Source organism: Aulonocara stuartgranti (genome assembly GCF_965226115.1).
Source record: "Aulonocara stuartgranti genome assembly, chromosome: 14".
Classification (NCBI taxonomy): Eukaryota; Metazoa; Chordata; class Actinopteri; order Cichliformes; family Cichlidae; genus Aulonocara; species Aulonocara stuartgranti.
This window is the reverse complement of record NC_138950.1, coordinates 17,059,405-17,085,235: the sequence shown is the minus strand read 5'-3', so window position 1 is coordinate 17,085,235 and position 25,831 is coordinate 17,059,405. Positions and strand designations below refer to the sequence as shown.

The 25,831-nt window shown below is 41.0% G+C and overlaps 1 protein-coding gene across 3 annotated transcripts; it reads right to left on the bottom strand.

The window, feature by feature from the left end:
* Positions 1 to 710: 710 nt before the first annotated feature.
* Positions 711 to 24,753, bottom strand: LOC309687183 (uncharacterized protein). Of its 3 annotated transcripts, none has more exons than XM_082501947.1 (16): positions 24,700 to 24,753; positions 24,568 to 24,600; positions 23,833 to 23,878; positions 18,890 to 19,044; positions 15,737 to 15,871; positions 15,309 to 15,503; positions 14,976 to 15,038; positions 14,453 to 14,466; positions 14,023 to 14,045; positions 13,064 to 13,164; positions 12,019 to 12,110; positions 10,739 to 10,965; positions 3,455 to 3,614; positions 2,329 to 2,491; positions 2,149 to 2,202; positions 711 to 2,053 (listed from the first exon to the last, which is right to left on the bottom strand). In XM_082501947.1, the coding sequence occupies exons 1-16, from the start codon at positions 24,725 to 24,727 to the stop codon at positions 1,803 to 1,805; spliced, it is 1,740 nt and encodes a 579-aa protein (XP_082358073.1). In that variant the 5' UTR covers positions 24,728 to 24,753; the 3' UTR covers positions 711 to 1,802. The 3 variants fall into 3 exon arrangements, with proteins under 3 accessions (XP_082358073.1, XP_082358074.1, XP_082358075.1); XM_082501948.1 differs by having other exon boundaries at positions 10,739 to 10,818; XM_082501949.1 differs by having other exon boundaries at positions 1,996 to 2,076.
* Between the last annotated feature and the right edge of the window lie 1,078 nt (positions 24,754 to 25,831).

The window sequence follows — 25,831 nt, the reverse complement described above, 5'->3', positions numbered from 1 at the left end:
CTTCTGATATAAAGACGGAACACGTTGTTAGAAATTGCTGAGGACAGTCTGTGGTCCTGAGAACTGGGGGCTGCTCTAAAACAACCAGCTTTATAGAGAAAGAAAAAACAGTGCTAAAAGAGAGTGGATCATTTCAATATAGAGACTGTCTGAAGGTGAACATATTTGTCTTTCTAAAAGTTGCACACAAAATATGCATTAATTTATTTATAAATCGTTTCTACTTTGGCATCCAGTACAAAAAGTGAAATAAAAATAATCTTTAAAAAATGTATTTAGGAATTTTAGGAATCTTTTAGAAAAAAAAATCTTGTGAAGTAAGACACACAGAGTAGTGAATTTCAACACGTATATATTTTACTTGCAAGGAAGGAAAAACATACACAGTGAACGTCTATGCAATTACTCATTGGGGCAATCCCGCCAGTTGTATTTATACACTTAACAACTTTATGCCAAGATTCAGCTGTGTGCAGGCAGGAGAAGGAGCCAAACGCAGACACGAGGGATAAACTCAAAATGCCACAGCTTTATTGGCAGACATTGGGAAAGCATACACAACTACAATGAAACTAAAATGGGAAAAAGCTAAACTGATACTGAAGGAGACACACAGGGTTGTGTAGATCATTTTAGACCTTTTAGATTGCTTGCTCACATTGCTTTTTAGTAACAGGAAGCTATTTGAATACAAGAGAAAACAAAGCAGGTTAAATAAATGTTTGTATTTATTTATTTGAATCCTTAAAGGACAATAGGTCCGGTCAAATATTAAACATTTACAATATAACTATGCAATATATTATATTAACAACAAGGCACTAAATCAAGCAGGCAGTGTTTATGTTTGCTTATAGCTTAAATGTCCCTCAAATCCTTACTAAATTCCTTACCATTCTTAAATTCCCATACCTATCCTTACCATTTCCACAACTATTTTACATGAATCACATTCAAAGAAACAGAAATTCATGGAATTTTTAGTGGGTCCTTCTAACATATTTGTATTCTTGATATTGGCACTAAGTGTTTATCATTCATTAGAATTAACAATCACAGTACATCATGGACTTTACTGCAAGTATTCAGTTGTATGGTTCAAGGACGTGCAAACAGTTGTCACTTATATTTTAGTTCAGTGCAAGAAACAAAGTTACATTTAGATTTTGTTCAAATTTAGATTTGAGCAACAACATTGTGCACCAGCTTGCTGTGTTACAGTATTGATTATTGTCAAGTTGTGTGAATCACTACAATGTGAATCCCCGTAAAACTGAAGTGAAAAGCTACGTTGTCTTTTGTTTTCTTTACTTAAAGTACCTAAATTCTGTCTGTGATACGACATCTTGGGATGTGTTAAACAACAGAGCAACATGGTTTGGCTGGACACAGGCACAACACATCATGTGAAGTATTGTATACTACTGATAAATGGACAGGTTCTTCTATATAACACTTTTCTACCCTACCTGAGCACTCAAAGCGCTTTATATAGCGTCCCTCATTCACACATTCATACAACGACTTCTTCCTGTGTTTAAGTTCGAGCTAACATTCACACTGTGATGGGTGAATCAGAGAGCGATTTGGGGTTAGTATATTAGGTTGCAATGCAACCATAATAAATATGGTAACAAATTACTTTGTAAAATAATGTTAACCAGTGTAATGTAATTTGTAATTAATTACTTTTTTGAGTGATAAAGCCAACACTGTGAGTAAATATGTGGGGAAAAAAGAACTTCAAAGACGAGAGTAACAGATCCACACTGACCACGTATACATCAGCCAGTGGTGACTAGTCATGAACATTTGGAAATAATGAAATGGAGTGACTGAAGAACAGAGTCATGATTGAAATCAATGAAAACATTAACTTTGTTAAAGTAGTAGGTCTTCCCAGCAATCAGTTTAGGGGAGCTGCAGCGATCATCTCTTTCCAGGATGTAAGGCAAAGGCAGAGCTTTCACTTTGGCCTCCATCCCATGGACCTTCAGCACACTCCTGAACACAATGCTCTGCAGCGACACACTTTCCACAGTCCCAATGTGCACTAAACAATGAGACACACAAGTACTTTACATATAATTGTAAACAGCATTTGTTCTGATATTTAAAAAAAAATCTAAATAACAGATGATATCTTACTTTCTTTGCAAAGATCGATTTTGTTCAGATTATCCACAGATAGAAGTCTGGATCCTAAAAAAAAAGAACATTGTAGGTGCATTATTGGTTAAATACAGAATCTGGGCTGAGGCATTGAGATAATATGACATACACTGAAGATAAACTTTGTGAGAGAACAGCTCATCAGACACAACAGACCATTAATCATCTTTCTCTGATCCTGTCCTGGTTCATGGATTCTTCTCAGCCCCCCAGCACAGCATGACCACAGGGTGGTGTTATAGTAAAGGTGACCACAGCATCTGAACCCTGTCTTGGCAGAGTAGAGCACCTCTTTGTCCTCATTTGAGCAGCAAATGTCCTGGTTTTTGAAAAGATATATAGCATTTTATGTTAAATAAAAGCATGATTGATTGGACTCATTGAACACTGTGTTAGTTCAGGCAAGCCATAAAGTCAACTTCAGCCTGTAATGTTGATACAGAGCTGGTATCAGGCACATTTTTGGAGATTAATAGAAAATATTACTTTGACTAAAGTCAGTCTGACTGTCAAATATACAGTAAATACCTCCAGCAAACAGTTTCAAGATAGAGAGATGAAGCATTTGAAAGGAAGTGATTAGAATGGTTCATCAACCCTGATAATTATTGCTGGTTCAGATTAGAATGGCTTCTTTTGCTAATAATCTCTACCGAATTGTTGTGACTCTAGCTTTTGCAGAAGGAATCATAAAATGTACACAGAAGATGATTAATCTGCTTTAAAAAAGCCTCTAAATGTTTATGAAAAGTTTTTAACAGTTGGCCAAGTAGCTCCAGTGATGAGTCACTTGTTACATCATGCTGTTTTCATTCACTTTATGCTGACTGTGCTTAAGTTAAATATATTTTTGATTTGTAGTTCAGTTATGCAGAGTTATGCAGTTAGAGAGAGAGTTGCGGTTTCCTGTTTACCCCTCAGGCCCATATCAGTTTCTCTACTTTACCAGTGTTATTCATGTTGCTTCAAAATTACAGACAGGACTCTGAGATAGTTAAAAAGCTCAAGAAATCTAACTTTTCAACAGTTGTTTATTTTTTCCATTTTCATATTGGTCAAATCATGGTTTATGCGTCATTTTGATATGACACCAAGAGGCAGAAGGCACCAGTCAGAAAGAGGCGCTTTAACAATGATAGGCCACTGTAAACAAGACACACAGTGTGAAAAGTTATGGGACAGGGAGGCCAACTTAGCTGTGTTAAATCTAATGACATAATACAGTGGAATACACGAATAAGATGAACAAACAACAGATTTTCATCATCATTACTAATTCTACCTGTGGCTTTTGCAGAATGGATCCGCAGCACTGCGCATCCCCTCCATGCTTGTCTAATGATGTCAGATTGTACAGTGTTCCTGCACAGCACTTCATCTGTGGGTCTTTAATGTTGTAGGCTTTGACCCCACAGCAGTGAATGTTTTCTGATTTCAGATGTCTGGTTGGAAAACAGCGGGACACATTAATATCAAATAAGGACAAAAATTGGAACTTATCATTGCCTGTTTGGCAGTCTGGATCTCCAAAGTGGATTGCATTATGGAACAGAGTAAACCTGTTTACTGTTTTCCTGTTTGAGGTTTACTCTGTAAACCTCAAACATCCCAGATAAGTTGAATTGTCAATACTGACAATTTAACTTTGCAATAAATAGTTTTGAATGCATAGGCCCCCTGCACAATTATGTTATAGTATGAAGATGATGACTTGGGAAATGCTAACATTACCAGAAATATGTATTTTATCTAACCTACTTACCACTTGAAACAAACTAATAAAGAAGTGGTTCACAGCAGCATTAGTGTCACATTCACTGAGACAACTCTATTCTTTCGGCTAGATATAAAACAATAGAAATTGCCATCTTAGTGTTTTGTGGGCCATACTCAGTCTTAGTCCTCAAGAGGCATGGGTTATTCTGTGACAGAGTCTTTATGTATAGTGTTGGATGTCATTCTGGAAGCTAACTTCTTCATTTAACAGTCTTTACACAAGCTGTGCACTGAAAGCAGAACATCAGAGCTCCACTTTAAGCTCTCAGTCATTGTCTACATAGAATGCATTTATACCAAATGCACTTTGACAGCTACTGCAACTGGAAACAGACTCAAGAGCAGCCAAAAAGTCAACCAGTTCAACTCCAACAGACATAACCATAAAAGTGAATCCTGAGTAAAAATACCTGGTGAGTTGGGCAATAATCTATATATTAAATTCAAATGTGTCACTTCAAATTGCAAAATACTTAATGATGCAATAGCTAAATACTTTAGCTCTAAGATGAGTCATGACCACACAGAAACAAGACACGGAACACAATGAGACACCACACAGACTGAAAGAAATGTATTTTAAGAGTCCTGGGAACCAAACGAAGGCAGGGAAAAGTTTGTTACGCAACTGTCTGTGTGTCTTAGAAACCATATGAAATCATCAGCTATGAAAAATGTTTCATTCTACTTCTCTTCTCTCTCTCTCTCACTCAGAAGACAATACATTAAACTAGTTTCCATGCTCCCAGCTGCTCTGACTGACTAAATTCAAAACAGGAGCCATTAGATACTAATCAGATAAAACAAAAGAAGAAATCCCTTTTCAGTGAATTTTATCAGCAATGTAAAGCAATATGTCTGTGAAGGTTCTCAGTCATCCAGGCCATCATAGTCAAAGGAGCTTGCAAAGAAAAGCGTCTGGACTTCTTTAAGTTACTTGAAGATGTTTCACCTCTCATCCGAGAAGCTTCTTCAGTTCTAAGGTCAAATGGTGGAGAGTCCCAGATATAAACCTAGTGGGAGTTTCCCCCCACAGAGGGACAAAAGGACCCCCCGATGATCCTCTAATCGCCTGAGCCAAGGTGTGAAACTGGGTGTGGGTCCCAATCAGCCAGATTTTTGGGTGAGTTCATTGTGAAACCTGGCCCCACCTTATCATGCGAATTCCTGAGGTCAGATGGCCCAGGATGTGAGTGGGCGTTAAGGCGTCTGGGAAGGGATCTCAAAACTGGATTATAGATGGCAGAGAGTTGGTGTCGTAAACCCCCGCCTCTGTTCAAAGATGGTCGCTCACAGTGGACATAGATGGCTTCTTTCACTCCTCTTTCAAACCATCTGTCCTCTCTGTCCAAAATGTGAACATTGGCATCCTCGAAAGAGTGTCCTTTATCCTTAAGATGCAGATGGACTGCTGAGTCTTGTCCTGTGGAGGTGGCTCTTCTATGTTGTGCCATGCACTTGTGAAGTGGCTGTTTGGTCTCTCCAATGTAGAGGTCTGAGCATTCCTCGCTGCACTGTACAGCATACACCACATTGTTAAGTCTGTGTTTAGGCGTTTTGTCTTTCGGGTGAACCAGTTTTTGTCTGAGCATGTTGCTGGGTCTGAAATAGACTGGGATGTCGTGCTTGGAGAAAACTCTCCTGAGTTTCTCTGATACACCAGCTACATAGGGGATGAAAATGTTGTTGCGTCTGTCTTTCTTATCCTCCCTCGCTGGTGTCTGATCTTCTTTTCTGTGCCTCTTTGCTGACTTTAAGAACGCCCATTTAGGATAGCCGCACGTTTTGAGTGCTTCCTTTACATGTGTGTGTTCCTTCTTTTTTCCTTCAGGCTTAGAGGGAACATGTTCTGCCTGGTGGTGTAGGGTCCTAATTACTCCAAGTTTGTGTTCCAGAGGGTGATGGGAGTCGAACAGGAGGTACTGGTCCGTGTGTGTGGGCTTCCGGTAAACTTCGATGTTGAGGTTGCCATTCTCTTCAATGTGCGCTGTGCACATTGAAGAGAATTGACAGCGTCTTCATTAATCCCATGCAAACATACACCTATCTGGCACAACCCTGACATATTACAAAACAATAATATGATAAACTTTTCAGATTGGAGTGGTAAAGGAATCAAATATTTAGAACATATACTAGAAGGAACAGAATTTATTTCATTTGACAGACTAGTTACACAATATGGGATCAACAAGAAAAGATTTTTAGAATATCAACAAATTAAATCCATAGTAAAAAAGAAATTTAAACCGGGTCAAGTTGAACTACAAACACCACCAAGTGTGGTTCAATTTCTTACTCTTAAAACCCCCAAATTACTATCCAAAATATACAGAATGCTTTCTAAAACAGATGAATCAATATCACTTCCTATTGCAAAATGGGAAGCGGATTTATCAGTTAACTTAGACCTAAACTTCTGGTCTCAGATTTGCTTAAAAACCTTTCATCTAATTAGAAATCCCAGTCTTCAATTAATTCAATACAAAATATTACATAGAGTGCACTATACAGGTCATCGGATATTCAAGATGGGCTTTACGTCTACCAACAACTGCTCACACTGCCAAACCAATTCACCGGACAATTATATCCACGCTCTTTGGTTCTGTCCACCAGTTCAGAAGTTTTGGCGCGAGATATGTGAAGACTTATCGAAGTGTCTGAAATGTAACATTCCAACTTCCCCCTTAGTGTGTTTGTTGGGCAGCTTAGATAATGTCACTTCAGAAAAGAATATCGCCCATATGGTTTTCACTGCCCTATGCATAGCCAAGAAAACAGTCCTCATGAACTGGAAAAATAAAAATAATCTTAATTCTAACCAATATAGAAATTATCTATTAGATTACATTAGTCTTGATACAGCCTCTGCCACCACATCAGATCAATTGCTCTGGGCTCCTTTGATCAGTTCCATCACCTAGTGGGGGTGGGGGGTCATAGTTTGGTCCCGCCTTCACTGTTGTGATTGGTGTGGGGGTAGGGACAGGCTTAGGGCGTCGGGGGGTTCCCTGGAGGCATTTTCCTTGGGGGGCTCAACCCGGGGTAGCGGTCATGTCCGGTTAGGGGCTCTGTTGGCTCTCAGGTGACTGTTTCCTCGCGGCTGCGTGCAGCGGGACTAGGGGAGGGTCTGTGCTGACGGACGTGGGTTACTGACCTGGTAGCCTGGCTGCCCCTGGGTGGGTCCGGGATGGGCGTGAGGTTCTGGGGGCGCTCCGTCTCTGGGCTGGGGCCCGGGCCGGGCCTCGGGGGCTTGGGTCCTGGTTGGTGTGTTGCCGGGGTTGTGGGCGGGTGGGTGCATGGGGGCCCAGCCCTGGAGCAGGGTGCCGCCGGTGCATCGAGCCGCCTGGGGGGCTCTTCAACTGGTGGGGAAGATTGTCACATCTTGCAGGAGCTTTCCTCTCCTCAGGGGCTCTCTCTACAGGAGGGGGAGATACAGGAGAGGTGGAGGAAGATCTCAGCCTGGGTGTTTATTGTCTTATGTAGTCTGGAAGAAGAGTGGATGGTGGGGTGGGTGCAGTTTTCTCTGTGGTGGGGTTGGGTGGACTGTCCTGGGCTCTGTGGGGCCAGGAGGCGCTGCTGCGCTGGGCCCCGGTCTGGATGGGGATGGGCCCCCTTTCCCTGGTGGGTCGCGGAGTATGGGGTGCCTACTCCGCGACCCTCCGGAAGGAAGGGAGGGGCAAGTGACCCCAGGGAAGGGTCACTTGCCCCTCCCTTCCTTCCCTCCCCATCTCCAGCTGCCTCCCTCTTCCCGCTCCACCACAACCACCCACACATGCAGGACCTTGGAGTAGGGGTATGTCACCAGGGTGCAGAGGAGGCCACCCCCCCGTCCCCTTCTGGCTGCCTCTGCCTCAATTTTATCCCACAACTTAGACATTCACATTACTCACACTCTCATTACACATACATATAGGATCTTGGGGGTGGGCACGATACACGGAATCCAAAGTACCATCAGGGTGTACACCTCACCCCTGGCGTCGTTGCCCACCTCTCAATGTTAAATACACGTAGACATTGAGGGCCAGAAGGAGGGACCATGTGCTTACCTGCTGCTCTCTGGTTTGGAGTCTTCTCTCACCCCCATTCTCTGCGACCTGCTGGAGCGGGGGGGCTAGGAGGAGGAGTTGGCCGTCCGACTGCGGTCTGGAGTGTGGGGCCTCCCTGCTGCTGCGGAGTCGGGGCGGTCTGCCTCCCCCCACCGCAGGGAAAAGGGTAACACCACCTGGGTCTGGGTGCAGTTCCCCCCCTCCAGGGGCAAGGGTACCTAGACCCGGGGCTTAGAGTACGCTTGGGGAGTGTGATCGTGTGTACAGCGTCTCTTTATGTCTGTCTCCACGTTGGTTGAGTGTGGAGTAAGTGTATATGAGAGCATGAGGGTGGGAATGGATGTTTGTATCTGTGTGTGCCTGTATTTCTGTGTCTATATGTCAGGTTGGGTGTCAGGCGCCACCTCTCTGGGGACATCTTAGGCCCTCCAAGGTATGGAGGCCTATCTCCCCCTACCACCACTTCCCCTGCTAGTGGCGGACTCCCTCAGACATCGGTGCGTTGGTGGTTCTTTGTGTCCGGGGATGGGCGTCCAGGTACACACCGGCTCACTCCTTGGCGGCCTGGAGCCTGGGGCTTGCTCGGGCCACTTCGGAGGTGGGGTGCCCCCGGCCTCTCGGCCTGGGGCTCGGTCACTCAGGCACGGCTGGCTGCCGGCGGAGCTCACGGGCGCGTCACTGCAACTCCCCCTGGCTTCTGCTCCGCGGCTGCTGAGTGAGCCCTCATCTGGGACTCTCCTCAGCTCTTTCTGGGACAGTGGCGCGGCTGCCCCTCTGTTGGTCTTCTATGGTCTCTTGTGTTCTGGGGGCCTCTGGATGTCTGGAGTTTTGATCTCCTCCATACCTGCTTCATGCCCTGGAGGACGGGGCTGTGGCCCCCCCACACCCTCTAGCAGATCATTACATGAAGGAACCTTTTAAAAAACAAAAAACAAACGCGTCCATGCTCACAGGTGTACACACGGGTGATCACACCCACAAACTACACCCTTTTTGGCTCCTACCTCAAAGCACACTGTGTTCTGTTGATCTTATGTGCTGCACAATAATGTTTAATATTTAGTATTTACTGTCATATTCCCATATATCATTGTGATGTTGTTTATTCTATCACTCTTGTTCTCTTCTGCTTGTTTTCTTTTTTCTTTCTCAGCAGGTGACCCAGGTGATCGATATATGCATTTTTTTTTCTTTTTTTCTTCTTTTTTTTCTTTTTCTGCTCATTCAGTTGGTTTTTGGTTTTTGCCCTTCTCCCCCGTCCCTCTTCTCAGCTGTTTCTCTTTCCCTCTTTCTTCTCCCCTTCTTTCCCCCAGTCAAGTCTGTCCCGTATTCAGTAAGTGAAAATAAAATAAACAATAAGAGGTGAATCAAATGGACCATTACGGCAAGGCTGGGATGGTCAATTTGGTAAAGTAAATCCGTTGGGCATCTTTCTTTGCCTTTAGACAACAATTCTGATGGCAAAAGAGCCAAACGGGACAGGCAAAAAAAAAAAAAAAAAATGTGCACAGCGCAGTCCAGGAAAGGCAAACAGTCGTCCTTTGTGTCTTCCCTGGTGAACTTGATGTTTTTATCCACAGCGTTAATGTGCGCAGTGAAGGATTCCACTTCTTGTGTCTTGATTTTGACCCAGGTGTCGTCTACATATCTGTACCAGTGGCTGGGTACTCTTCCTTTGAAAGAGCCAAGAGCCTTCCTTTCCACTTCCTCCATGTAAAGGTTGGCTACAATAGGTGACACGGGGGAGCCCATAGCACAGCCATGTTTTTGTCTGTAAAAGCCTTCGTTGTATTTGAAATATGTAGTGGTGAGGCAGAGGTCTAACAGTGTGCAAATCTGATCGGGTGTGAAGTTGGTCCTGTCCTCCAAGGAGCTGTCTTCTTGTAGTCGTTTTCTGACAGTCTCCACGGCCTCCGTGGTGGGTATGCAAGTGAAGAGAGAGACTACATCAAAGGACACCATGGTTTCATCTGGATCCAGGGTAAGTTTCTGGACCTTGTCGGTGAAGTCGGTGGAGTTCTTGATGTGGTGTGGGGTGTTCCCCACGAGAGGAGCAAGGATGGTAGCAAGGTGTTTAGCAATGTTATAAGTGGCTGAGTTTATGCTACTGACTATGGGTCTGAGTGGGACAGCTTCCTTGTGGATTTTAGGAAGTCCGTAAATGTAGGGTATGGCATCCCCTGGGTAAAGGCGGTGATATGTAAGGCGGTCAATAATTCACATGTTCACATTTTGGACAGAGAGGACAGATGGTTTGAAAGAGGAGTGAAAGAAGCCATCTATGTCCACTGTGAGCGACCATCTTTGAAAAGAGGCGGTGGTTTACGACACCAACTCTCTGCCATCTATAATCCAGTTTTGAGATCCCTTCCCAGACGCCTTAACGCCCACTCACATCCTGGGCCATCTGATCTCAGGAATTCGCATGATAAGGTGGGGCCAGGTTTCACAATGAACTCACCCGAAACTCTGGCTGATTGTTACCCACACCCAGTTTCACACCTTGGCTCAGGCGATTAGAGGATCATCAGGGGGTCCTTTTGTCCCTCTGTGGGGGGAAACTCCCACTAGGTTTATATCTGGGACTCTCCACCATTTGACCTTAGAACTGAAGAAGCTTCTCGGATGAGAGGTGAAACATCTTCAAGTAACTTAAAGATGTCCAGACGCTTTTCTTTGCAAGCTCCTTTGACCCCAATGTAAAGCAAGTAAACAGAACACATGCACACAATCACCTGTGTCCATTGCAGCAGATCTCAGTATGAGGCTGGTAAATTTCTGTCCCACAGCAGTGTTGTCCTGGGCTGCCGTGAAACTGAGAACAACACATGGTCCCTTTAGCCGGGTTGTAAGGAATACCCATCTCTGAACATTCCTCTCCATCATCTCTGCCCTCGTACAAGCTCTTATTACAACACAGAACTCCACGTTGTGCCGAGCCATACGGCGTCTCTCCACAGCACTTGAAGAATCAGATATAATACAGTAAACTGTGCAAGCAGACACAACCAGACTCTCTAGTTTACACATTCAAAGCTAAACAGAAAAATGCATGAGTTATGAAGAAAAAAAAAAACAGATGAAAAATGCAAATTAAGAACATAAAACACTTGCGAAAATTCTGCATTACATACATGTAACATCCATGCATTATGTTTCTACAGTCTTTTAGCCTTACCAGACTTTTGATCCTTTTGCATTGGCAGTAATGAATACGGACTATCATGGTCCCCGTGTCTGCCCGGCCGGCCCCGCAAGGTTACATGTGTTTTTGTTTACTCTCTCTTTCTCTTGCCCTGCTGCATGGGCGGAGCTCTCTGCGGGCTCCCGCCCTTGGTCCACACACCTATTGCCCATCAGGCTGCCATTATGTGTTTGCCATTTAAAGCCAGGACGCAGACAGTCTCATCACTGGATGATTGTGCAAGACACGTTAGTGAGACTCTAGCCTCAGTGAACTTTTGTGTGTAAATCTGTGATTTTGCTTAACCAATCTCTCTTATGAATAGTTTTCCCGGACCCATAAACTACCCGCTGTGTGGACGTGTGTGAAGAAGAGAGCGTGTGTGAGAGAGCTTCCCCTTCCCGGATTTTCCCCCTGGACCCTAGGAACCCCGCATTTCCTCCACTGTAAATATTCTGCACCTGGTGATTGTGTAAAAACAAAAACTCTGTTTTTGGGACTGAACTCTGCTCTGCGCTTGAGTTCCCATCATTGCTTGTGACACGGACGGTGTTAAGGGAATTTTACACGTAGAAAACAGAGATAGAATCCAGCCTCTGGCACTGTGTGAAAGCAGTGGCCTGGACCTCTGAATTCTGTTGTCAAAGAGTAGCACTCTTGCCAACTTTCTACATTGTAAAGCTATATGATTGAATTTAATAATAAAAGGTATGTATGCTTTCAAACATTTTTCTGCTTCAGTAAAACAGTGCTTTAGATTTTCAACTTTCAGTGGAAATGGTGGTTTGATCATTTTTCCCTGTAGGGGCTGGGGAGCAATTAGTACATTACCTGATCGATCCAAGGCTTCCACGGAGATACACGTCCATCGCAGCAGACCTGAGTATGTGGGTTATACACTGTAGCTGTGGCCTTCCTTTGACCTAAACAGGGTGGTTTAGAGAATAGAAAGAGGAGAAAGGAGATATAGCGAGCAAGTTTTAACTCATTCACTCTTTGACGTCAGAGCTTATGTGTTTTCACATCCTTTGAACAGTCCTGAATTTCAAGTGATGTAAAAACATTGTTACACTTTTTGATTTCCGCTAACAATGAACGAGTTCAGACAGACACCCAGAATTCTTCTGATTTCCCCCCTCTTATTTCTTGCATAGTCATGATCTCATCATCTCTTAATTTACCATTAGACCCGTGACCTGTCAAGAGCTGGAATAAGCTCAAGAATGTGTATAATAACTGATAATTATATGAGCAATTTCTTCTTCCTGTTGTTGCTACAATAACATATTAATGTTTCATGACTATCAATGCAAGTTCCTACAAGAATGATCATGACAAAATCACATTATTGTGATCTCATAGTTTGTTAACTTGGACCAAAAAAAAAAAAAAAGGCTAGAAATCCTAGAGCATGGCTCAGCTGATTGTAGAAGGGGGGTGGATGAATATGTCAAACACAGGTAGGAAGGTAAAATCCTTCTTTTTATGTTTTGCTGCTACTGCTTCTTTGGGTATCATGTCGGTTTGCATTCTCAATACTACATTCCACTAAATCCACTAAAGGTTCTTTAAAACAATCTTCTTTCTTTTGTTTTAACTGTTTACCTCTAGAGGTATTTTCCAAAATTATAAGTACCACAGAAACAAATGACGCGTTCAAGTAATTCTTTGTTTTTTTACAATGATACACATAAGACAAACATGACAAAGACACAATTGCTCACTCAGCTCTAACTGCCTTGTTGGGGTGAGGTTACTTGTTCAACTTACTCTACTACATAGCTACATACTACATACACCACAGAGTGATGTAATACAGTAGTAACAACCAAAACAACTACAAAACAAAGGCAAACAAACAAATAGATAGTGACACCTGAGTTGTCGAGTGAGTGAGGCTTGTGGTTACTCTCACAGCAACGATTTTGCTTTGGATTGTAACACGACGACCCACAGAGATGTGTGTTTGGTTCAGTGCTGTGGATGTGTGTAAAACAGGCAACAATCAACACAAAACAGTCCATATCACATTAAATTTAAAAAAAAAAAAAAGAAAAGAAGTATGGAAACAATTTGTTTTATAATGTAGGCTGCACAACTTATATTCAAATTTTATGCACATTTCAGTGCAGTGATGGATTTAATGATTTTCTAGAAGTTTGGTTGGTTTCTAATCCTTGACCTCCAATCATGCTATAGTTATATTTTTTTGGGAGTCAGTGGAAATGGAAAGGATCTCCTAAGTGTCCTAAGCATTATTTTTAATCTTTCAGGTTATTGTAAAGACATACATTCTGACCGAAATAAACAAACAAAAAATGTATTCCCAAAACTAACCAAATATTTTAGTGTCTAAACTTAACCATCATGTATAAGTGAAAGTAATCAGGGAGCAAAAACAAAGCGAAACAATGTGGAAAACAGAAAACTTCTTAACTTTCTTAACTCCAAAAAACCTGAACTTAATTTTTTTGACCGTTTGAGAATATAAAGAAAATTAAATGAATAGTCAAAACAATCCTTTGCTACTTTGTAAAATAGTCATACTTTGTGTTATGTCTGTAAGTTACCTGCATGATTGTACATCTTTCAGTGGAGTGTTTCATTCACACTAAAGCTTGCTCAAAAGGGCTTGCTGAGTTTCTATCTGTATAAGGTTCTTAACTATGTAAAGTGCACTGACGGTATATAAAGTGGAACTATATTGATTGATTAAAACTTTTTATTTTGAACATGTTGAAAAAAGTACAACAACATAGAATTAAAAGAGACAAATAAACAAAACAAAAGAAAAGAAAAACGAGGAACCACAACCAAACGTTTTCATTAACTTACCATTTGGGTTGGAGCTTGAATATCTGAAAGATAAAATAAAAGATTTAACACACACACACACACACACACACACACACACACACAGAGAGAGAGAGAGAGAGAGAGAGAGTCTTGTTTTCATATCTTCGTGGGGTATCTCGTTGACATAATGCTTTCCCTAGCCGCTTACCCTACTCATCAAAAATAAACGCCTAATCATAACCCTTAGTCTAAACTTAACCATAACCTAATTGTAACCCTGACACTAATTGTACCCCCCCCCCCCCCCCCCCACACACACACACACACACAAACAGATTTCTGTTTAATAATTAATTTTAAAAAATAGGATTTTATTCCTGATTTGCCTCCTTGTCCCTTTTTTCAAACTTGACATTTTTATTGTTACTTCCAGAGGTCCCCTGGACTTCCCAAGAAACACAACACCTACCTTCTGTTTCATACCTGTGGATATAAAGCACAAAGAGTTTTCATTAACCAAAACAAACAAACAAAATCCCCTATAAAACCCCTATAAAAGTACTATACTTAATTTGAGAATCACAGTGTGGTATGATAAGTGTTTAGGTTTTTATTTTGTTAAAAATAAATGACAAGTTCTGATATTAAAATATAGTTGACTCACAGCAAGACAAATTCGTCAACTGTACTTCAGCACTATGATTCTTATAACAGCAGCACTCAGTTTTGACGTTGAACTGGCCATGATGACAGCACACATGATCTCTGGACTTCCTTGTCAGGATCTTTTTATCATTATTTGGACCACAACACAACTTATTTTCCATATTGTAAATCTCTGTGGAATCTCTGTTTTTTAGATTAAATATGTTAATCTCAGTAAATGATCACCTCTTTAAACTAAATGCTCGGTTTACATGTTTTTCATAAATGATATCCATTAAAGACTGCTTTTTCATTCAGGATTATAAGGTCTTATCAGCTCTACTCACCTTCACCACACCTTCCATTCTTTGGTGATGGTTTGTTGAAGTTGGTATTTCCACTTGAAAGGCCTGTAGAGGGAAAGACAAAGTCAACATACAGGCTTCACTCACAGTAATTAGCATAAGCTTCCTTTAACCATCCAAAGGAAAATGGAAAAAGGAAAATTTGCTGCAAGCAAACTAATCGAAAGCTCTTTTTTTTTCTTTTTTTAGCAAATGTAACCATACATACAGTTTGACATACCTAAAGACTGATATGTAAAGTTGGACTCAAACTACAAAAAAATGTCATGAAATCCATTCAGCAAAGTATGACATGCTATTATGTACTGAGCTGACCTGGAGTGAAATTCCTGACACAGCAGGATGAATCCTTCGATTGTATCTCCAACTTCTCCTCATTTGAACAGCAGCACTGAGTCTCAGTGTCATACTGGCTGTGACCGCAGCACTCATGGTGACGGGAATTCCTCACCAGAATTGTCTTATTATCAGCTGGACCACAACACAACTGTTTGTCCTTATCAAAAACATCTGTGGAAAAGATCATTGTCATTTTTAAAATTTTTACTTCAAATATAACTCAACTGAGAAGCTGCTCCAGTATCCTCAAAATGTTTGAATGGAGTACATTTCACAGAATTGTAAAATTGTTCTACTGAAAAAACAATAATGTTTCTGTGTTTAATTAATAACATTTCACTGACAGCAATGATTTGTAATGAAGATGTAATTTAGTCTTCTTTTCCAACTGTGTGTCTGCTCACCTTTACCACAGCATTCAGCCATTGGTCCAGGTTTTGATATGATGGATGATTGACAACATATTTCATTGACTGGGTTGTAGGCCTTCAGGTCACAGCACTTGGACGCCTTCTCACTCAGACCCTGAGTAATACTAGCTGTAAAAACAAGATAACTTATTGTAAACAACAGAAAATTTGTTATGGCGAGTGGTTTATGGTAATGAAATCACTGCAAGGAAGTTCAGAAGTTTAAAGAAGCAAACAGTTGAATCTAAAAGTATCTGTCTGTGAAGGTTCTCAGTCAGATAGGTCATCGTAGTCTGAGGAGCTTGGAAAGAAAAGCGTCTGGACTTCTTTGAGTTGCTTGAAGACGTTTCACCTCTCATCCAAGAAGCTTCTTCAGTTCTAAGGTCAAATGGTGGAGAGTCCCAGATTTAAACCCAGTGGGAGTTTCCCCCCAAAGAGGGACAAAGGACCCCCTGATGATCCTCTACCTAATCACATGAGCCAAGGTGTGAAAGCGGGTGTTGGTCACAATCAGCAAAGATGCACAGAAAAGAAGATCAGACACCAGCGAGGGAGGATAAGAAAGACAGACGCAACAACATTGTCATCCCCTATGTAGCTGGTGTATCTGAGAAACTCGGGAGAGTTTTCTCCAAGCACGACATCCCAGTGTACTTCAGACCCAGCAACACGCTCAGACAGAAACTGGTTCACCCGAAAGACAAAACTCCTAAACACAAACGTAACAATGTGGTGTATGCTGTACAGTGCAGCGAGGAATGCCCAGACCTCTACATTGGAGAGACCAAACAGCCACTTCACAAGCGCATGGCACAACATAGAAGAGCCACCTCCACAGGACAAGACTCAGCAGTCCATCTGCATCTTAAGGACAAAGGTCACTCTTTCGAGGATGCTAACGTTCACATTTTGGACAGAGAGGACAGATGGTTTGAAAGAGGATTGAAAGAAGCCATTTGCGTCCACTGTGAGCGACCATCTTTGAACAGAGGCGGTGGTTTACGACACCAACTTTCTGCCATCTTTAATCCAGTTTTGAGTTCCCTTCCCAGACGCCTTAACGCCCACTCACATCCTGGGCCATCTGACCTCAAGAAATCACATGATAGGATGGGGCCAGGTTTCACAATGAGCTCACCCGAAACCCTGGCTGATTGTGACCCACACCCATTTTCACACCTTGGCTCATGTGATTAGGTAGAGGATCATCAGGGGTCCTTTTGTCCCTCTGTCCAGACGCTTTTTCTTTCCAAGCTCCTTAGTCTAAACGTATCCCGGTCAAAACTTACATTAACTACTGATTTTATCTACTGTTCTGATTTTATCTGTTTTGATTTTATATACTGTTTTGTTTGTTTGTTTGTTTGTTTGTTTGTTTGTTTGTTTGTTTGTTTGTTTGTTTGTTTGTTTGTTTGTTTGTTAAGTGGGTTTAGAGCTCTGGGTAGCTCCCCAACTGGGTCTAGACTGGGTCTAGAGAGTATTTTAAATTCAGGGAATTTAAAATAGGAAGTAGCTCGTCCACAGAAGGACTGGTAGCTCCCCTTACGATAAGGGTTCAGATCGCGCGAACAGGTGTGAAATGTGTGTGTTTAGTTAGTTTGTTTGTTTGCTTGTTTTAATCAATTTTAAATCATGCTTTTTATTTGTTTTTGTTTCTAATGTCTCTGTAAAGCACTTTGAATCACCTTGTTGTTGAATTGTGCTATACAAATAAATTTGCCTTGCCTTGCCTTGCCCGGTAGGTTTTTCTTATATTTGAGCTTAAAATCTCTTGCTTGGAATAAATTATGGGCTGGATGAAAACTGTGACGATAAATTTTTAATCTTTTGTTGTATTTCTTCATGTACTACAACCATTATAAGAAAGAAATGGAAGAATGCAAGAATGACTTAACGAAAAACGAAAATAAACTTCTTCTGCCGAACCCTAACCCCGTAAATAAATTGAAACATCTAACACTAAGCGCTAGCAGATGGATCGATCAATGATGAATATTTTTTTGGCAGACTCTTAAAATTTAGATGTGGTTGTCTTCTATATTTGGATTGTAATGAACCGCTGATCTGTACCATAAGTCATCCTTGCGGGGGTTGTCGGAACTGTATGCGCAGTCGCACGAAGGACAGATGTGCTCAGAGGCATGCCCCGTAACGCGTATAGAGCAGTCTGTCGCGGCAGGAATAAGTTGAACAAAGTCCATGTAAGTTACGATAATACTTTGATAAGTATGATAAGTGTGTTTCTAATGTAAGGTATGTTGCTGCGTTTGTATTGTGAGCTATCTGAAAACCTTTTTATTCTGTATTTACGTTACTTACATCCATGTGCTATTTTTTAGCTAGACATGTGTGTCATGCAAGCTAGCAGCACCCCATGAGAAATGGGCCGAAGTGTTTAAGTGTTTACCGGAGTTTTGCACCCTTGGCAAGCGGACTGAGGTATGTGATGAGAGATGATCTGTTGTTATATTTTATTTAACTGAACTGTGTAATCCCTTGATGCTGTTTGAAGTAACCCCTTTTGTTTTATTTAATCTGTGACTGTATATCTCAGAATTACTTGTTTGAACTTGCCTGAATTAACTTAAGCTCATTGTTGTTATTGCTCATTGTTATAGTTCAAAAGGTACTGTACGGGTATCAATTTTTTCTTATTTTATAGTTTTCACGGTGCTCAACGTCCAGAGAATGAGCCGTGTGTGGTGAGGAAATAAATGGCTGCACCCGTTAGAGACTCTTCTGTCGTTCTTGATGCCAAGGGCTGCTACATGGATGTTTCTTGTCTTATAAAGCACAATATATATGCTTCAAGTTGAATCAAAGTCATTGCTGATTGGGTAAGGGGGTTAAACGTAATGTAGCTTTTCAAACCAAAGTAGGAAGTTTATACAATCATCTGCAAGTTTAATTTGTAAAGTATTAATATTAACCTTTTTAATCTCAAGCAGTGCAATTTAACATCTCTGCAAACTGCAGCTACCAAAACAGGAGTTTAAAGAGACCGTTCTGATTCCTGAAGCGTAAATGAAAACAACAAACCAGTAAAACACTGAAGCTGCTTCTTTACATTCAGTCACTCTGGTTCTTTCACATTTACAAAGTCAAATTAACATTGGCTTTTAGTTAGCTAATTCACAAATTCATTACCTGTGATGATCTTTCCATGTTGAACTTTACAACAAGTGGCTGTAGCAGGATTGTAAGGCTCCTTTCCACAACAAAACAGATTTGAACCTGGATGAAGTTTGTTTTCACAGCAAGCAGCCTCCTGGATGTCATACTGTGTTCCATTGCAGTCTTTTCTAAAAAAGCACAGATAACAAAACCCAGGATATTATCCCTGTCACTCATTTCTATTCCACATACATAACATTATAACATAAGAGTAGATTTGGTGAAGGTAAACAAGTTTAAATCAAAAGCAATAGACAGTGCAGGTGGCGGAGGTGAAGAAGAGAATGCACGCAGGATATATTGGACAAAGGATAAAGAATGTTAAATATGAAGCTGTCAGGCAAGAGGAAAAGATCCCAGATTAGATTTGTGAATATATTGAAGGAGGAAATGCAGAGGGCTGGTGTGATAGAAGAGGATAGAAGAGATAGGGTGAGATGGAGGAAGATGATCAGTTTTTGCAATTCCTAAAGGGAGCTGTCAAAAAAAGAAAAAGAATCTATAACTGTATGTCAACAGCAGTGCATTTACACTCACTATCTATTTCATTAAGTATACTCGTTCTGCTCCTTTTTAATGCTAATATCCAATCACCTAATTAAAAGGGAGCGACTCAGAGCATTTAGACATGTAGACATGCTCAAGAAAACCTGCTGATAGTTGAAACTGAAGTGACTATGAACATGGAATGGTTGTTGATGCTGGAGAGTCTGTTCTGACTATTTCAGAAACTGAAATCACAACTTGTTACAACCAAGAAACAAGATATGCAGAAAAACATCTCTGAACATAACATGTCAAACCTTTAAGCAGAGCACGCCTGCTCCTCCTGTCAGCTAGGAACAGGAAACTGAAACTAGAATTCAGGACTCACTAAAATTGGAAAACAGAAGACTGACAAAATATTCTGATGAGTCTCAAACCATATCAAACTAGTTTTTTGAACATGACAAGCTCACTGTACTTAAATGACTAGCGCAGTCACCAGTTCTCAATCCAACAGAGCACCTTTGGGATGTGATTGAAAGAGATCTCTTTCAAAGAGATATCTGCAGCAAATGTTTGACGTTATCAAGTCATTATTCACCAAAATCTCTGAAGAATGTTCCCAGCAACTTGCTGAATGTATACCATGAAGGGTTAAGTCAATAATCCAGAAAACAAACTTTACATAAATGTCATAAATTGATTTACATAACATTAAGTGAAATTAGTATTTGATGCCCCACAACCTGCCCATAATTCTAGCTTCTCAGGAAGCCCGAAAATCCTATAAAAAAGGCAGCTTTTTTATAGGATGTGAGCTAGGAAGAGTAGGTGCTTGGTTGCTCAACCATTTGCAGAACTTCAAAGTAATTTGAAATGTGAAATGACCTTTAAATTCTGTATGTATATATGACATGTCTGCTTCATTTTGACAAGTAAATGATCATTTTAGGAAAACTAATCTTCTTTGTTTTTCTTTCCTCCTCTCTGGAGGGATTCTGTCATAGGCCAGTTTGAATTGAGAAGGCGTGGTCTAAGAGTATATAAAGGTGGACTGCTGGATGAGAGGTGGATAGGTTGCCATGTTGGAAGTTGCTGTGTGTGTGTAAAAGATTGGCCAATAAACTAAGGTTGCTCTCTGTTCAGTCAGGTGAGTTTGATGCCTGTGGGTTTCATAACACACATCTCTGCCTGTTTGCAGCAGAGGCGGAGCCAAACATTTGAAACACCCGGGGCTTAGCCATAAAGGGTAGTATGCATGTGGGAATTTTTTTTTTTTTTTTTTTTTTTGGGGGGTGGGGGGGGGGGTAGAAATGAATGAAAAAGATTAATGGGCTCTGTTTTGAGTTTTGTTCAAAAAAGAATGACTTCATATAGGAAAAATATATATCACATATCACGTATCACCTTAAACTAGTTTTTTAATTAAGCAGCAAGGCAGAACAAAGTCGGGGCTGTATCAAGACACGAGGACTAAACCCCAATTCAACCAGACCCAGAACTGATCCGTAATTAAAACAGGACTACAACAGTTCAAAACCAGGACTACTGAGGACTTGACCAAGACAGAACCACAATCAGAACTAGATGATAGTAGCACTAAAAATCATCATAGACCTGCACTACACTTATTTTTTAATTCTACCAAAGTACAATATTTAGATTGAAAAAAGTTTATATAATTATTTAGCCTTGTTGTGCAAACATTTAGCCTTGTTGTGCAAACATTTAGCCTTGTTGTGCAAACAAGCCTGCAAGCGCATGGCACAACACAGAAGAGCCACCTCCACAGGACAAGACTCAGCAGTCCATCTGCATCTTAAGGATAAAGGACACTCTTTCGAGGATGCCAATGTTCACATTTTGGACAGAGAGGACAGATGGTTTGAAAGAGGAGTGAAAGAAGCCATCTATGTCCACTGTGAGCGACCATCTTTGAACAGAGGCGGTGGTTTACGACACCAACTCTCTGCCATCTATAATCCAGTTTTGAGATCCCTTCCCAGACGCCTTAACGCCCACTCACATCCTGAGCCATCTGACCTCAGGAATTCGCATGATAAGGTGGGGCCAGGTTTCACAATGAACTCACCCGAAAATCTGGCTGATTGGGACCCACACCCAGTTTCACACCTTGGCTCAGGCGATTAGAGGATCATCAGAGGGTCCTTTTGTCCCTCTGTGGGGAGTTACTCCCACTAGGTTTATATCTGGGACTCTCCACCATTTGACCTTAGAACTGAAGAAGCTTCTCGGATGAGAGGTGAAACGTCTTCAAGCAACTTAAAGAAGTCCAGACGCTTTTCTTTGCGAGCTCCTTTGAAACAAGCCTGCACAACTTAATAAATATAGAATTTGAAAAATAACAAACCTAAAAAGAAACACTAGGTACGAGATACATGAGTACCTATGATACGGTGATACTTTTGGTAAACAACCATTTGACTAACATGTGTGTCTCACCTGCTCTTGTTCCCTCTCTGTTCCTCTCTCTCCCTCTTTGTGCTGACAATCATCAAATATACAGTTGAAACCAGATATTTACTTACTCTTGAGATAAAAACACTTTTTTAATTGTAACATCAAATCAGACTAAATGTTTATTTTTTTTAGATTGATAAATATAAAAAACATATTTGTTAACTTTAAGAGTAAAGAGAGAAACTATCTGTATTTCTTAATTGCAAATGGCACCAAATTGTATTCATAATTGAGCCACACTTATGGAGCTCCACAGTTCTAGCGGGCGATCGTGGCTCAAGAGTTGGGAGTTTGCTTTGCAATCGGAAGGTTGCCGGTTCGAGCCCTGGCTTGGACAGTTGTGTCCTTGGGCAAGACACTTCACCCGTTGCCTACTGGTGGTGGTCAGAGGGCCCGGTGGCGCCAGTGTCCGGCAGCCTCGCCTCTGTCAGTGCGCCCCAGGGTGGCTGTGGCTACAATGTAGCTTGCCATCACCAGTGTGTGTGAATGGGTGGATGACTGCATATGTAAAGCACTTTGGGGTCCTTAGGGACTAGTAAAGCGCTATATAAATACAGACCATTTCTTTTCCTGGTGTTTTTGTTGACATCTCTTAATTTTCCCATTTCAAAGAAACAGGCTCTGTGTTTTGCCTTATATGCATCCACAGGTGTGCCACCAATTTACTCACATGGACTCTACTAACCAATCAGAAGCTTCTTCAGCTCAGAATGGAATCGTCTGGAGTTTTCTTATTAATTAACAATAAACTTAGTGTATATGTACTCCTAAATTTGATGAAAGTGATAAAAATAGACAGCTCTGTCTCTCTTTATTCTGACATTTAACTAATTCAAAAGATATTTCAATATTTATTTAACCAAAACAAAACAAGTTTACTCTAAATTGATGATGTACAGTAAAAAAATGTTCTTGTGTTTTCCATAAAGTGTATGTAAATATCTGGTTTAAACTGTGAATATACTGCTGTGTATTGAAATTCCTCTTGTTTTGCACAGAAATATACTGAACAACATCCAAAGCATAATATATAAAATACTACCAGAGTTTTTTCTTTGAAAGAAGCCCCTTATGTCCATTCTTGTATATCAGTACATTACTGAAACTGATTTATTAATTATTTGTTGATTCACTCGAAGAGCAAGTAACGTAATATTGGTCAAGTGATCAGTTGGATATCAATCTTTCATGATACACCGTCATATTTACATTATTTGTACAGTACGAATGATTTTCTTTGGTACCTGGTCGAACTTCAGTTCTCCTCTGTCTGCCTGGCTGCGTTTCTCTAACAGCGCACTCGCAGGCAGCAGCTGCCCCGCCCTGCTTAGTGTCTGAGCTCGAATCATACCAATATTAGGGGGGATTTACGCACAGTCGTAAATTCCCGATGTGTGCACTATGTGCTTCGAATATTGTGTGAAGTTTTTGTTTTATACAGTGTCAGCCAGGCATCTAACTATGAAAAGATTACACTCCAAAAGACCCTGGGCTTTCTGAAAAATCAACCCGTGCTTAAGCCCAGTAAGCCACCCACCCCCCCGCTCCGCCCCTGATTCTGATAGTTTCCTATTTCCAGTGTCTTGTGTTTAGATTACTTTAGTTTACTGAAATGTGCTCCAGAGAAATTTTCAGAAATACTTTATGAACCAGTCCTGGTCCAACAGTCACTTTACACCAATGTGATGTGAAATGTATAATTTACTTGTTTGTCTATTTAGTAGTTAAACTTTTAACTTGAACACTATATATTTATTGATGCTGGACTCCCCCCGCCCCCTCACCCCCCTTATTTGTTTATCCTATTCTTCTGAGGAACATCATAATCGTCATGGGTTCCCTGAGCCGCCAGGTCAGTGCTTGACCTAATAATGGTCGAAATACATCACTTTTTGGGGGGGTTGTTTTAACACAACTTTTGAGAAACAATTGAGAAAGAGTCGACTTACCGAGAACAGTGGTTTTTGGAGGCTGCATTTTCTCCAACTGCAGGCTCTGCCAACAGATGCAAAGTCAAAGGTGTGAGTCATGGCATTAACAAGCTAAAACGTGTTAATATGTCAGCAGGTGTTCTAAACGAATATAATACATTCAGCATTGTTCAGACTTTAAAAGGTGAAAAACAAAAACGCCCCACAGTTCTTCTTTAGAGACGAGTACAGTATCAGTGTACCGCATACACGCATAACTCTCTGCCAAATCAATTACCTTTCACTTTTCTATAACGCCCCTGTAAATTATTATCTTATGACGAAACACAGGCAGCGCATTCCCGACAAAGGTTTGCAAACACAACTGAAAAACAAGTGAAAAACACAAAGCAAAAACCCAACAATAATAATAGTTTGGTACCTGGCTATGGAAACCTTTTCTGTGTACTTTCATGAAATTCTTTCATAAAAAAAGAAAAAAAAAAGCCCCCTCTAAGCATCCACTCACCGCTTACTCAGATTTAGTTAAATTAATATTTCAAATAGATTAAATAGGCTTTACACATAAACAAAGAGCATTTATTTTTAAAATAATAATGCTTTAATTTAATGAGTATATGATTTACATTTTAAATTACACATGGTGCTTTGTTTTATCTCCACTTTCTTTAACACAGGCAAGCTCACAACAAACATCAGTGGCCCTTTATTCTGAGCTCATTAAATAAATAAATAAAAATAAAACCTACTTACCATGAGCAGTGCTGAAGTCAATAATTAAACAAACTGAAAGAACAGGCAGATAAGAATTACTGTAAAGTTAAGAAAAATAAATTATTCAAATTATTCAAAATCTATTTCAGTAAAGGTGGGAAATTCGCCTACCAAATCCGAGAGTCCAAAACGGAATCATCTGGGAGCCTTTTGGTTATCTGACACTGAGATGCAGAAGAAGAGGCAAACAGCTGCTTAAATACTTTTAAGACCACGCCTCCCTTGTGACTAAAAATAACCCTAATATCATGCCAGGGCATGATGTCAGGGTTGATTAAAAAAAAAAGAAAAGAAAAGGGAAAAAAAAGAACCTCCACTGCAATATTCATTTGTAAAACTTCTGAAAGTGCAGCATGATTGGGGAAAATATGCATTTTTTTTACTCCCGCTCATTTGCTGCGAGTAAGGGCACCCTCCGTTTCTGAGGTGCGCCTGTTGCTTGCTGCACAGAAAGAGGGATATTCAATTCAATTCAATTCAATTTTATTTATATAGCGCCAAATCACAACATAAGTCACCTAGATACATAGATACAGAGAAAAACCCACCAATCATATGACCCCCTATGAGCAAGCACTTTGGCAACAGTGGGAAGGAAAAACTCCCTTTTAACAGGAAGAAACCTCCGGCAGAACCAAGCTCAGGGAGGGGCGGCCATCTGCTGCGACCGGTTGGGGTGAGAGAAGGAAGACAGGATGAAAGACATGCTGTGGAAGAGAGACAGAGGTTAATAACAGATATGATTCAATGCAGAGAGGTCTATTAACACATAGTGAGTGAGAAAGGTGACTGGAAAGGAAAAACTCAATGCATCATGGGAATCCCCCGGCAGCCTACGTCTATTGCAGCATAACTAAGGGAGGATTCAGGGTCACCTGGTCCAGCCCTAACTATATGCTTTAGCAAAAAGGAAAGTTTTAAGCCTAATCTTGAAAGTAGAGATAGTGTCTGTCTCCTGAATCCAAACTGGAAGCTGGTTCCACAGAAGAGGGGCCTGAAAACTGAAGGCTCTGCCTCCCATTCTACTTTTAAATACTCTAGGAACAACAAGTAGGCCTGCAGAGCAAGAGCGAAGTGCTCTAATAGGGTGATATGGTACTACAAGGTCATTAAGATAAGATGGGGCCTGATTATTTAAGACCTTGTATGTGAAGAGCAGGATTTTGAATTCAATTCTGGATTTAACAGGAAGCCAATGAAGGGAAGCCAAAACGGGAGAAATCTGCTCTCTCTTTCTAGTCCC